At 52.2% G+C, this 11,020-nt stretch overlaps 1 protein-coding gene across 2 annotated transcripts; it reads left to right on the forward strand.

Annotated features, from left to right (window-relative positions):
- Positions 1 to 260: 260 nt before the first annotated feature.
- YKT6 (YKT6 v-SNARE homolog) lies at positions 261 to 9,564 on the forward strand. 2 transcript variants are annotated; one of them, XM_027539233.1, is made up of 7 exons: positions 261 to 520; positions 2,888 to 2,970; positions 4,157 to 4,257; positions 5,266 to 5,370; positions 5,634 to 5,699; positions 7,024 to 7,125; positions 7,797 to 9,564. In XM_027539233.1, exons 1-7 carry the CDS (start codon positions 417 to 419, stop codon positions 7,830 to 7,832), a joined length of 597 nt encoding a protein of 198 aa, XP_027395034.1. In that variant the 5' UTR covers positions 261 to 416; the 3' UTR covers positions 7,833 to 9,564. The 2 variants fall into 2 exon arrangements, with proteins under 2 accessions (XP_027395034.1, XP_027395035.1); XM_027539234.1 differs by having other exon boundaries at positions 433 to 520; positions 2,895 to 2,970.
- Positions 9,565 to 11,020: the final 1,456 nt, after the last annotated feature.

Here is an 11,020-nt window from a genome sequence, read left to right on the forward strand (position 1 = left end):
CAGTACTCAGAAGGACCGGGAAGAAGCAGGGGGCGCTGGGAGGACTCAGGACGGCTAGGGAAGGAGGGAGAAGGCCTCGGAGGGATAAGGACAGCGGGAGAAGGGTAAGGACTCCCAGTGAAACAGCGAGGTGGCCTACGAAATCCCCACAGCCCCTCACGCGCACGCGCAAAACCCTGCACCACCCCCCTCGTTCGTGTTTCCGGCTGCTTTTTCTGCATCCGGGGCACGAGAAGACTCCGTTGGGCCTCGGGCGGCAGCCCCTGACCGGAACCGGAAGTGGACCCCGAGCCAGGAGAAGGAAGCCGGTGGCCGACCCGTCAGCAGCCGGCGGCGGCCTCGAGGGGCGGCGCTGCGCTGCTCCCTGCGAACCGGTGCCGCGGCCAGGCGGGTGGCCGGCCCAAGGGCCCGGCGCCATGAAGCTGTACAGCCTAAGCGTCCTGTATAAAGGCGAGTCCAAGACGGTGCTGCTCAAGGCCGCATACGATGTGTCCTCCTTCAGCTTTTTTCAGAGATCCAGGTGAGCGGGCCCTCGACGGCGGCGCCCGGACGGGGAGGCCTGGGGTCCGGGTTGGAGACCGCCCGGGAATCGAGGCCCGGGGCTTGGCCTCCCGCATTGGAGCCGGTGGCCTTTTCCTCGGCCTGTAGCCCATTCTGGAATGTAGTCCGTAATCAGGGTTTTTCAAATTTTCTATGTTGTAAAAATGACTGGGGGGCTTTGAAAAAGTGCAGATTCCCCTAGGTTGACGCCCAGTTGAGTTCCAGCAATCTGTATCTTAAACCAGCAACTCCCACTCAGTGGTTCTGACCCAGGAAGCTCACGTGCCACATCTTAAGCGCCACGTTTGTATTATTTGGCTGGGCTTTCCAACAGTTCGGTATGAGAGTTCCTGGTACACTCTGTCATATTACGGAGGAAGTCACTGAGGCCCCAGGAGATGGATACCAAACCAGCCAGGACTCCAACCCAAATTGTATGCTCTTTACGGTTGGCCTCTAGTGGTACAAAAGGGTTCTACAGTGAAGATTTGGAAGGAAGCATGGAGGTTTTAGGGCTTACAAGCCTTTGAACATTTGCGAGGCACTGTAATGCAATCAAGTCCGTGTTAGAAGTACCACAGACACTTAACAGCCTGTTCGTGGGAGGGGTGACGGTGACTCAGGCACAAAGGGAGAAAGACCCTACAAAGTCTGTGGTCACCCAGTCTCCAGGTCTGGTGGCATCTGGATTCTGTTTGCATTACTTCATTGGGCTGTTTCGTTCTTGATGAGAGTGGCTTGCTGGCGGGATCTCAAACAATTCCTCCTGTTATTTTGTTGAAACTTTCTGCTGCTTTTTGGGTCCTTCTTGGTACTTAGCATTCTCTGTCATGACCTCTAGTCTCTGTTCTGTATTGCTGCTTTTCTGTGATGGAACTTTGGGTGCTAACTTGGTTAACTCTTGATTCTTTTCCTTTCTCTCTTTCCCCTACCCACATTTACTGATGATCCTCAGAGATTTCACTTTAGGACTTTAATCTCACTGGTTTTCGGTATCCAGACCAGTTTCAGATAATTAATACAACTGCAGTACTGTAGGGAAATCTCTACAAGTGTCTCTTAAAACAACACATAGTCCAGTTGAGCCCATTGTTTTTCTCATAAGTCCTCCTGTCTTCTGTCCTGCCCACCTCATGATTACCAGAATGCGAACCTCAGACCTTCAAAACGTTTTCCAGCTTTTCTGGCACTTGTATGCAGAATGTCACAATGAATGCAGTTCTTCCTTTGTCTAATTATAGTTCTACTCTAAGCTCCGTCTCTTTTTAGTTTTATTGCAAGGACTTCCTTATTTTAAGACTTACCTCTAAGGGATTTTTCTGATCCTATTCACTCTCTCAGGATAATAATAACAAGTAATACTATGCGCCAGACATCGTGCTAAATGCTTATTTAGTCATCACAGCACGTCTCAATATATAGACGCAGTAAGTCCCTTACCAGAGGTCACACTTCTCGTAAGTGGTGGAGCTGGGATCCCAGCCAGGGAAGTCCACTACAGACGTTGTGAGTCCTCACTCTGCTGCGTGGCTCTTGGTGTGATCTCAGGAGTATATGAATCTGCTGGAACCAACTGTGGATTCCACAAGTCAGGACCCTGCGCTGACAGCCCTTTATATGACGTTTCCAGTCAGAGGCTTCTTCTTAACTCTGGTTCCTCCAGCTGGACTGTTGTCACCTGTGACTCTTCCATGCTGGCCACATCTTTTTCTTGGGCCCATGAACCTCCTCCTCTCCCTCAGCCGTGGTACAAACCATTTTCCGTTTCCTTGTCTTGGCTGAGCCCTTGCCCTCAGTTCCGTCCAGAGTGTCCCGGGCCTGTACAATGGATTAGCCCCAGCCGACCTGAGGCTAGAGCCAGCATTCACTGAGGATGCCTGTCACATTGCAGGGTCCAGCGCGTGGCAGCTGCCATAACTGACTGTGCATCCGCTGAACAGTTTTGACCACTTAGGTGTCTCCATCACAGATTTTATTTCTTCCCGCTTCTTGGGAGTTAGTGGAGCCTTGAGAACAGGAGCTGGCCTCTGCTTCTCTGCTATGTCCCAAATCATACTCTGACCAAAATGTTAAATTAACTATAACCTGTAGAAGATTCCCCAGAAGTCTGGAAGTGGGTTATTTGGGTCTGCTCAGTAGCAAGCAAATGTGGTTTGAATGGTTGTGATGATGTGTAATTATCTGTATTCATGGACATCGACAGAGTGTTTATTAGTTCTTCCTAAGGTTTGGAGGGAAGGAATGAAACCAGGAAGCAATGTCTCCTTAGTGTATAAGCTCAGGGGTCACTTTGCATTGTATTGGGGACAAGGTGACAGGAACAGGTAATATGTGTTGTGTTTCTTAGCGTCCAGGAGTTCATGACCTTCACAAGTCAGCTGATTGTGGAGCGCTCAGCGAAAGGCAGCCGAGCTTCTGTGAAGGAACAAGGTAAGAGGGCCCACCACCTGGTAAGTGCGTGCTGGCCCAGCCACCCAACTCAGGTGGCCCAGAGCTCTGTCCACAGGAGGGCTGCCTTGCGACGGAGAGGGCTCCCAGGCCCACAATCCTCTGCTGGCTTCTCTCTTCCCTCCTCCTCCATTTCCTGTTATGCAAAATTCTATGCCCACTGATGGTATGTCGGTTGCTTGGTTAAATCACCCCCAAAAGCTTAGACTCGCTTACAGTTAGGGTCTGCCTCTCTTGGAGCAGTAAGCAGCTTTCCTGCTTTGTCCTCTTCTGCCTTTGGAGTTGTAAACATCTCAGAAAAGGACCTCCACCCAGCCTTGTTGAGGAAATACTGTATTCTGTGCTTCTTAGTGCTTTTGCCCAGGAACCTGGAGACCCCTTATTTTTCCTCATGACCTTAGTTTTTTCTTCTTCATGATTCAGGTTTCCTGTAAGAATTTTTATGCATTTATTTTAGGGGCACTTGGTTTGCTATGATATCTCTGAATCCTTTCCAAATGACAAAAAATCATTTCAAGGATTGTGACTGTTTTGCAGAAGCCCTATACAGGCTGTACCTTTTGATAATTCGATGACATCAGCACAGTCGTACTTGAGACCCCAGCCAGCAGTGGCTCATTTTTTTCTGGATGGGCTTTATCTCTTCCTCCCTCTCCTGCCCCATCCCCACCAAGGCTCACCACAGAGTGGAGCAGGCTAGGTTACTGTAGTGAGGAAGCCTAGGGCCCTGACAGGTGATTTTCTCAAGCCAGGAAATCTTTTACTGAGTTTTTTGTGTATATATGAAAATGGAAGCCACTTAGCTTGTCCAGAGTTCCATCAGCTTGGGAGCAGAGCAGAGCACCTCTGAGGGTTGCAGCTTCCAAGACACAGGGGAGCCTGACCTCGAGCTCAGGGTAGGACTCAGACGAGCCCCTGGGGCCGTTTCCTGGGGTATTTCTGCGCCACTATGGTCCTTGGACCCTGGCTTTGCGCACTGGGCCTTGGGACTTTCACTCACCCTGAAGCACATGTTGGTCCACACTGCCAGCAGAGCCCCCACACGTGCTACCCTATGTGCAGGACTTCACCATAAACCCAGAGGACAGAAGCCCAGCACTGTATCAGTCCAGCGGCTTTGGGGGGTGAGAAAGTCTAAAGCCCTCATGCCATCCTCTTGTCTCCTTAGAATATCTGTGCCATGTCTACGTGAGAAATGACAGTCTTGCAGGAGTGGTCATTGCTGACAGTGAATACCCATCCCGGGTGGCTTTTACCTTGCTAGAGAAGGTGAGTTTGCAGCTTGGCTGGACTGTACTTGGGCAGTCAGGCATGGACTGGGGCCAGGAGTGACGTAAGGGATGAAATAGTGTGTCCAAAATCAGCCTGCTTTCAGCCTCCTCACTCTAAACCAAGAGACAGTCTGGGAGCCTTCTCATTCCTGTCTGTCTCATCCTGCCCTACCCGCGTCCCCCACTGATTTCTGCTTCTCATCCTACTAGTGTCCCTGGGGCCACCTTGGCTCTCCTTGTAAGCCACAGAGTGCCAGCATCTCCCCTTCCTGGTGGGGCCCTCAGGTCAGCTCTGGCTGTGCTTTCGCCCCCACTCACTCCTCTTGCCAGCTCTGCTCCTGCTTCCGCCCTGAAAGTCGTGACTTTCAGTTCCTTCTGAGCCACACTAGGCTGCATGTTCTGCCCCATGACCCACCTCCCTTCTTCCCCTCCTCCCCTCTTCAGGCCATCCCTGCACACACCAGGCTCCTCCCCACCTGCTGCGCTTCTGCTCAAGGAGTCCCCCTGCTGGCCCATCCTGCAGTTACAGCTGCTCCTTTCCCCAGTGTGAGGCTGGTGCCTCCTCATTCTTCGATGTGTTTCTTTGTGGTGCGGATGATAAACTCCTCAAAGACCCTGACCCCACATCCCCTAAAACACTTGTGCGTAAAAGCGCATGAAGTCTGGTGGCTGCTTAAATTCAAAGGATCTAATTACCTTTTTGAAGAATTGTTTTGAAAAATTAAAGCTCCAATATCCTTTTTCCTGGAAATTCACAACCTGAGAAAAGTGGAAATCTGTAATTTGAATTTCTAATAATTTATCATTCCCAGATGAGGTTCATATCAGGCTGGGCATACTTGGATTTTAATTCCAAGAATACTGAGGAAGAAGAAACTTAGACCTAGATTTTCTCCCTTGCCATTAGCCATCCTCCTCTGCCTTCCTCTGTGGGTCCTGGGGTCCTGAGAGCCTCTTTCGGATGAGCACTGAGATGGGGGTGTTGTTGAGCTCCTCTGTCTTGCAGGTGCTAGACGAATTCTCCAAGCAGGTCGACAGGATAGACTGGCCAACTGGATCCCCTGATACCATCAGGTACTCAGGCCTGGACAGTCAACTCAGTAGATACCAGGTAAGGTGCAAAGGCTGTGAAACAGAAAAGCCAATGGCCCTGATGGTTGTGACTCTGGGTGATGTGGAAGTTGATGTTCTCCTGAAGATCGCAGGAACCTGCATTAAGACCTGAGCTCCAAGGCAGGCTTTTGCTTTTCCAGCATGTGTTTAAGCAGCCTGTGGTTTTTAACTTCCAAAAGTATATCCAGCTTGCTTGGTTTTGAGCCCTGTTTCCAGGCAGCCACTCCAGTCCTGACATTTTTATTTTTGCTTCTTCCCTAGAACCCCCGAGAAGCTGACCCCATGACTAAAGTGCAGGCTGAACTGGATGAGACCAAGATCATCCTGGTAAGTAAGTAAATTAGGGGACCAAGTCCAGAAACAGGCAAAAAGATTTGCCAGCAGTCAAGCCCATGCAGCTGATGCTTGTTTTAATCATAGTCAAAGCACTTCTGAAAGTGGTGGTGGCCCACCTGTCCCTGTGCATCAGAGGCTTGAAAGCCAGACTCACTCAGACAACCACTCTGTGGTTCTGCCTCCATGGTGCCTGCCTTGGCCTGACCCACAGCCCAGCAGATTCCTTCTTTTCCGAGTGTGGGTTTCAGTGCACACTGAGGCTCTCTGACTAAATACAGGTCCCGAGTTGTCAGAAACAGGCCTGATTGAGAAGAGCGGGAACCCTGCATTTTACCTGAAACCTAGTTTGCAATTGCTGTTTTCTGCTTTTGTTTTTAAACTCTGAGCTACCTTTGGCTTTGGAATGAAAATTAAGAGATGACAGTCTTCAGGCACCTGTCTGTCTTCTGTAACGTTTCTCCAGGTTTCCTAACCAAGCCCTGTCTCTGCCTTCTGCTGCCTCAGAGCCTCAGTCTGTGAGCAAGCACACAGAGGCAGGGGACACGCCCACTGTCTTTCCTTGTCTGTCCACAGAGCAGATGGGTCCAGGTTACCCAGCCCATTCCGGCTACAGTGATAAAACCTGGATTACTGGTCATGCTGCCTTTTATCCATCCCATTCATGTCTTGATCCAGTTAACTTTTTATGGTGGAAATCTGAGTTGCCCAGCCGTGTGTAGAGATAAAGAATGTTTTTGCTCATTTCTCATTCTGTGCCATTTAATATGTCCAAACCTAGGGTAATGCCAATTGCCTCTGAGGGCCTTGCAGTTTAAGCAGTGTCCATCTGGGGTGGGAGCAAGTCAGCCACTTCCTGATGGCCCTGGTGGCGGGGCTAGGGGCTCTTGTGAGGACGTCCATCCCTCATGTGTTTGGAAAGGGTCTGTCTGCACTAAGTGCAGAGGCGCTCTCACAGAGCTGATAGTCGTGAGATTTGGACACAGTTCCGCTGGGGGAAGCATGACACAGCTGTGCAGTAGGAATGTGTGTGTGTAAACACAGGCACAGGGGACCTCTCCTGGAGTGTGGCTATCTAAGCCTGTGCTTTGGAGGATTTGGTGCAGTGCTTTAAGTCCAGTTAGAACCTTCTAGATCCTCCAGGAAGGTCATTAGGCCCTGTGTCCTCCACAGGCCTGGGTCACTGTGTCTTGATGCTCACATGTGGGGGAGGAGCCCAAAGGAAGCACTTTGCTGTGACTGAGCTTTGTGAGGGACTGGCGTCTGCTCACCTTGTGAACAGAGCAAGGCATTCTTTTGTATCTTTCCTCTTGTCCAGCACAACACCATGGAGTCTTTATTAGAACGAGGTGAGAAGCTCGATGACCTGGTATCGAAATCCGAAGTGCTGGGAATACAGTCTAAAGCCTTCTATAAAACGGTGAGTGTGTCCTGGCCGCTCCTGGGCACCCTGTCAGTCAGCTCTCCCTGCCTCTGGGCTGCTTCCCCCCCTCCCCCAACCTCCCCAAAGTGAGGATGGGTCCTCCTCACCCCTGCTGTCTGAGGGGTGCCACCTTCCCAGAGAGGTTCCAACGTTTCTGATTTGTTAACTTGGACTGAAGTGTTGCACCGTTTGGACAGTAGGGGTGCTGCATTTGCTTGGTCAACCCACACGCGTTTGCTGTCATGATGATGTCCCTTGGAGGGAGACGCCTTTGGGGTTAGGAGGTATCTGAACAGGAGGTGAAGGAGGAGGTAACAGAGGCCCCATGAACCAAGTGGGTACCTCTCTGCTCTCTGAAGATATCCTTAGTGAGAAATACCCCCATGGGGTCAGATAACTTTACGGGGAGTCAAGGCTGGAGCGAAGGAAGAGACGTTCTTATTCTTTATACTTGGCTAAACAACAGGAAGTTTCCTTCCTTATCGATAGCATTAATGGAAGGTGGACAGAATAATCTTGGGAGTGTGAACTACTTCTGGATGGCTTCCCTCCACTTCTCTCTGCTTGGTGATTCCAGAGCCCCTACTAAGGCCAGCTGGTCCCCTCAGAGCTCCCAGTTCTACGTGTGCTGAGGTCTACCTCTTCAGCTCTGTTTTCTCTCTCTCAAGGCCCGGAAACAAAATTCGTGCTGTGCAATCATGTGACGGCTGCCAGCAGAGGCCCCTGCGCTGGAACGTCACCATCATTCACATCAGAACCACGGCCCCCCAGGAAGCAGAGCCACCTTGTAACAACCCAAGTGGGACAGACTCAACTTTGGCTTTGGAGCTCCTGGGAGAAACCGAAGGGTGGATGGGGACCTGGGGGTGGGGAACGTTCAAATTCACATGTCTAGTTATTTTTGAAAAGATACTGAGGCCCCTAAATGTGTATTTGGGGGCCAAATGGAACCATAAAACTCAGTGACTCCATAGATGCTACAGGGTTCATTTCTAATCCCCTGGGAAGGATGTGGGCCCCCAACTTGTGCAAGGCCCATGGGGGGTTCAGAGCCAGCTCTTTGTGGATCTTCACATGTTTGGGTTTTGTCTGTATACTAATTATTAACACTACAAGGAGCAGGGTGCCCTGACTCCAGGACTGGGGAGGGACAGCCACTGTGGGGCTGCAGTGGGCATGGGGGCGGGGTGGGGGGCTCAGGCCAGTGCTTCTGTGTTAGGAGGAGACAGCTACTGGACTTCATAAATTCTGAGACCTGGTTTGCATTCCTGCTGAGATTGACTTTGACTTTCTGCGGTACCCATCCAGCAAGCAAGTTCCGTAAAGAACGCTAGAAGTAGGGGAGGGGGCGCTTGCCCTGACTTGCAGTTTGGCTTTGAACATCTGGATCAGAGCACGTATGCTGCAGTCTCGTGAATAGTTGTCATTTGCCTCTCTGGTGACAAGAAAGACTGTTCTGACAATCACCTGGGACTTATGTCTTAGCAAGTGACCTTCACTGTGGCCACCATTTCTAGGCACCAAGAGAAGATGCCAGCCAGCCTGGGGGCTCCCAACATCCACTTGTGGTCTGAGCTGTCCACACTCCAGCCCAGCCCCCAGCAGAAGCACTGCTGAGCACCCCGGCCCTGCCCCCAGCAGCATGAGGCCTATGGCTCTGAGGCCCTGCCCTAAAAGCAGGTGCAGGGAGCAAGCCAGGCAGTAGCCCAGGAGGTTCCAGCTCTTCTCAGCCTTGCTGGTCCTGTGGGCCCTGCTGCCGTGTTGTAAACCGCCTCCTAGTGCCCTGCTGCGCTTGCTAAGGACACAGGCTCAGGACACACCCTTGAGAACCAGTCTCCGTGGACGCCCCTGTTGGAGCGGTATCAGTGTGGTCTCATCCTCCGGTGTCCTTCCCTGAGCCCTCTGTTCTTGCCCTGCCGAGGAGGTCCACTGCCCTGACAGGAAGTGCCTGTGGCCTTGAATTCCCTGGCATGGGCCAGAAGTGGGATCTGCGTGGCCTCTGAGGACCCACCCTAAGAAGTTTACCTGCCAGCTGCTCGTTGTCTCTGGCCACTGTGCCACCAGAGGACTTGGCCTAAAAGTAGCCTACCCATGTAAGTTCTGCCATGTTTACCCCTGAAAGGCGCAGACCTGGCCTGCTCACTGGTCTCTGATGTGGCCATGACCACCCCTTAGGGATGATTGAGAGGTGTCTGACTCCTCCCACTTTGGAGGGTACTGGGGGTGGGGGGTGGGGGGTGGCCAAGATTGGGAAGAGGGTGACAAGGGTGAGTAGGGCTGGCCAAGCCCTCTGCATCCACCCTTCCTCCAGCTCCTCTTGTCTTCTCATGTTAAATCATTTGGCAAAGTGTATTTTAATAACTGCTGCCTAACTTTTCTCTGTGTTCTGTTTGGAAGGTTCCTATGTGGATAAAGTTGTCTTTTGAAATTCCAAAATAGTCCTGTGCTTTGTTTTGGGCTTCCCAGGTGGCACTAGTGGTAAAGAATCCACCTGCCAATCCAGGAAACATAAGAGACGGGTTTGATCCCTGAGTCAGGAAAATCCCCTTGGAGTAGGAAATGGCAACCCATTCCAGTATTGTTGCCTGGAGAATCCCATGGACATAGGAGCCTGGTGGCTTACAGTCCATAATCACAAAAGAGTTGGACATGACAAGCAGCTAAGCACACAATGTGCTTTGAGCCACAGGGACCCCTTTCCACGGGAGCCCTGCCCCTCATGCTGTGCCCCTGCCGAGTGTGGGGTTTGCCATATCTTGTGGGGGAAGCAGCCTCTACCTTAATGCCCCCATTCTCCTCTCCCCACCCCCTAGACCTTTCTAGCAGGAAGTGGGGGAGGGAGCCCCAGAGTAGAGAGAAGTCCTGCTCTGAGTCCTGTGACCTGGTCTTCACTGCACCGTAGAAACCACCTGGGAGGCTTCCTCACAGCCACAGAACCGGGGCCACACCCAGAAACTCCAGATCTGTCTGCTGGGGTGTGGAGCGTCTTGTGCGCCCCGGATCCTTGCAGGCTGGCAACTCTGGTCCTAGTTTAGGGAATGTCCTCGGCAGGTGGTGGTTAGACTGTGCGTGCTTCTCACCTATTTCATTGCTGGCCTGGGACTGACCTGGAGACCCCTGAAATAGGGAGTAGCCTGGGCATTTCCGGCTTTTCCTGCTCAGAGGACCCACCAGGGCATGCGCCCAGGGAGCTTTGCCCAAAGCAGGTATTCTTTAAAATGACAAATGAAAGGCCCTTCACTGACTTCTCTCTGCCTATCCTGCCATCCTTACTTGGGGGGCTGCCAGGGGACAGTTTCAGAGTGCTGGTCCACCTCAGGATTCCTGTAGGATCCCCAGCGGGGGTGGGGTGGGGCTGTGGCAGGTGCCCAGAGGGACGCCTGGCCTGGAAAGCTGCCTCGGGTTACAGCTGATAGGTGAGCGGAGCCCTAGATACTGCGGTGGTGGTGATGACTCTGCTCACTGGCTCTGTCCTAGATTCTCTGCACCAAGCTCTCCGATCTGCCCTGGTGCTCCCTGGGCAGCCCTCATGCCTGCCTGTACACCTGAGAGCCCCTACCAGCTACCACCCACAGGGCCAGGAAGGTAGCTGCAGCCAGATGCCAAGGCTGGACCAGGAGGCCTGTTGTGCCCTAGTGGACAGGACTGAGCAGGCCTGAGGCAGCATTGCCTCATCAGAAGTCACTTGGACCCGTTGGTGTGTTTGGTGTATCAGATTGTTTGGAAGCCCGTATTTCTGTCCTGAGAAAGCTTAAGGTGTGAGGTACAGACAGGCAGCGGCACCTGGGGACCAGCAGTAGAGGGGAGGCTGTCCATCTCAACATGAGGGTGTCTCTGGCGTGTCAGCAAGACTGCCGGGGACTGCCCAGGAGGGAGGAGGGCACGAGGTCTT

The sequence above is a fragment of the Bos indicus x Bos taurus genome, chromosome 4, assembly GCF_003369695.1.
Source record: "Bos indicus x Bos taurus breed Angus x Brahman F1 hybrid chromosome 4, Bos_hybrid_MaternalHap_v2.0, whole genome shotgun sequence".
Lineage (NCBI taxonomy): Eukaryota > Metazoa > Chordata > Mammalia > Artiodactyla > Bovidae > Bos > Bos indicus x Bos taurus.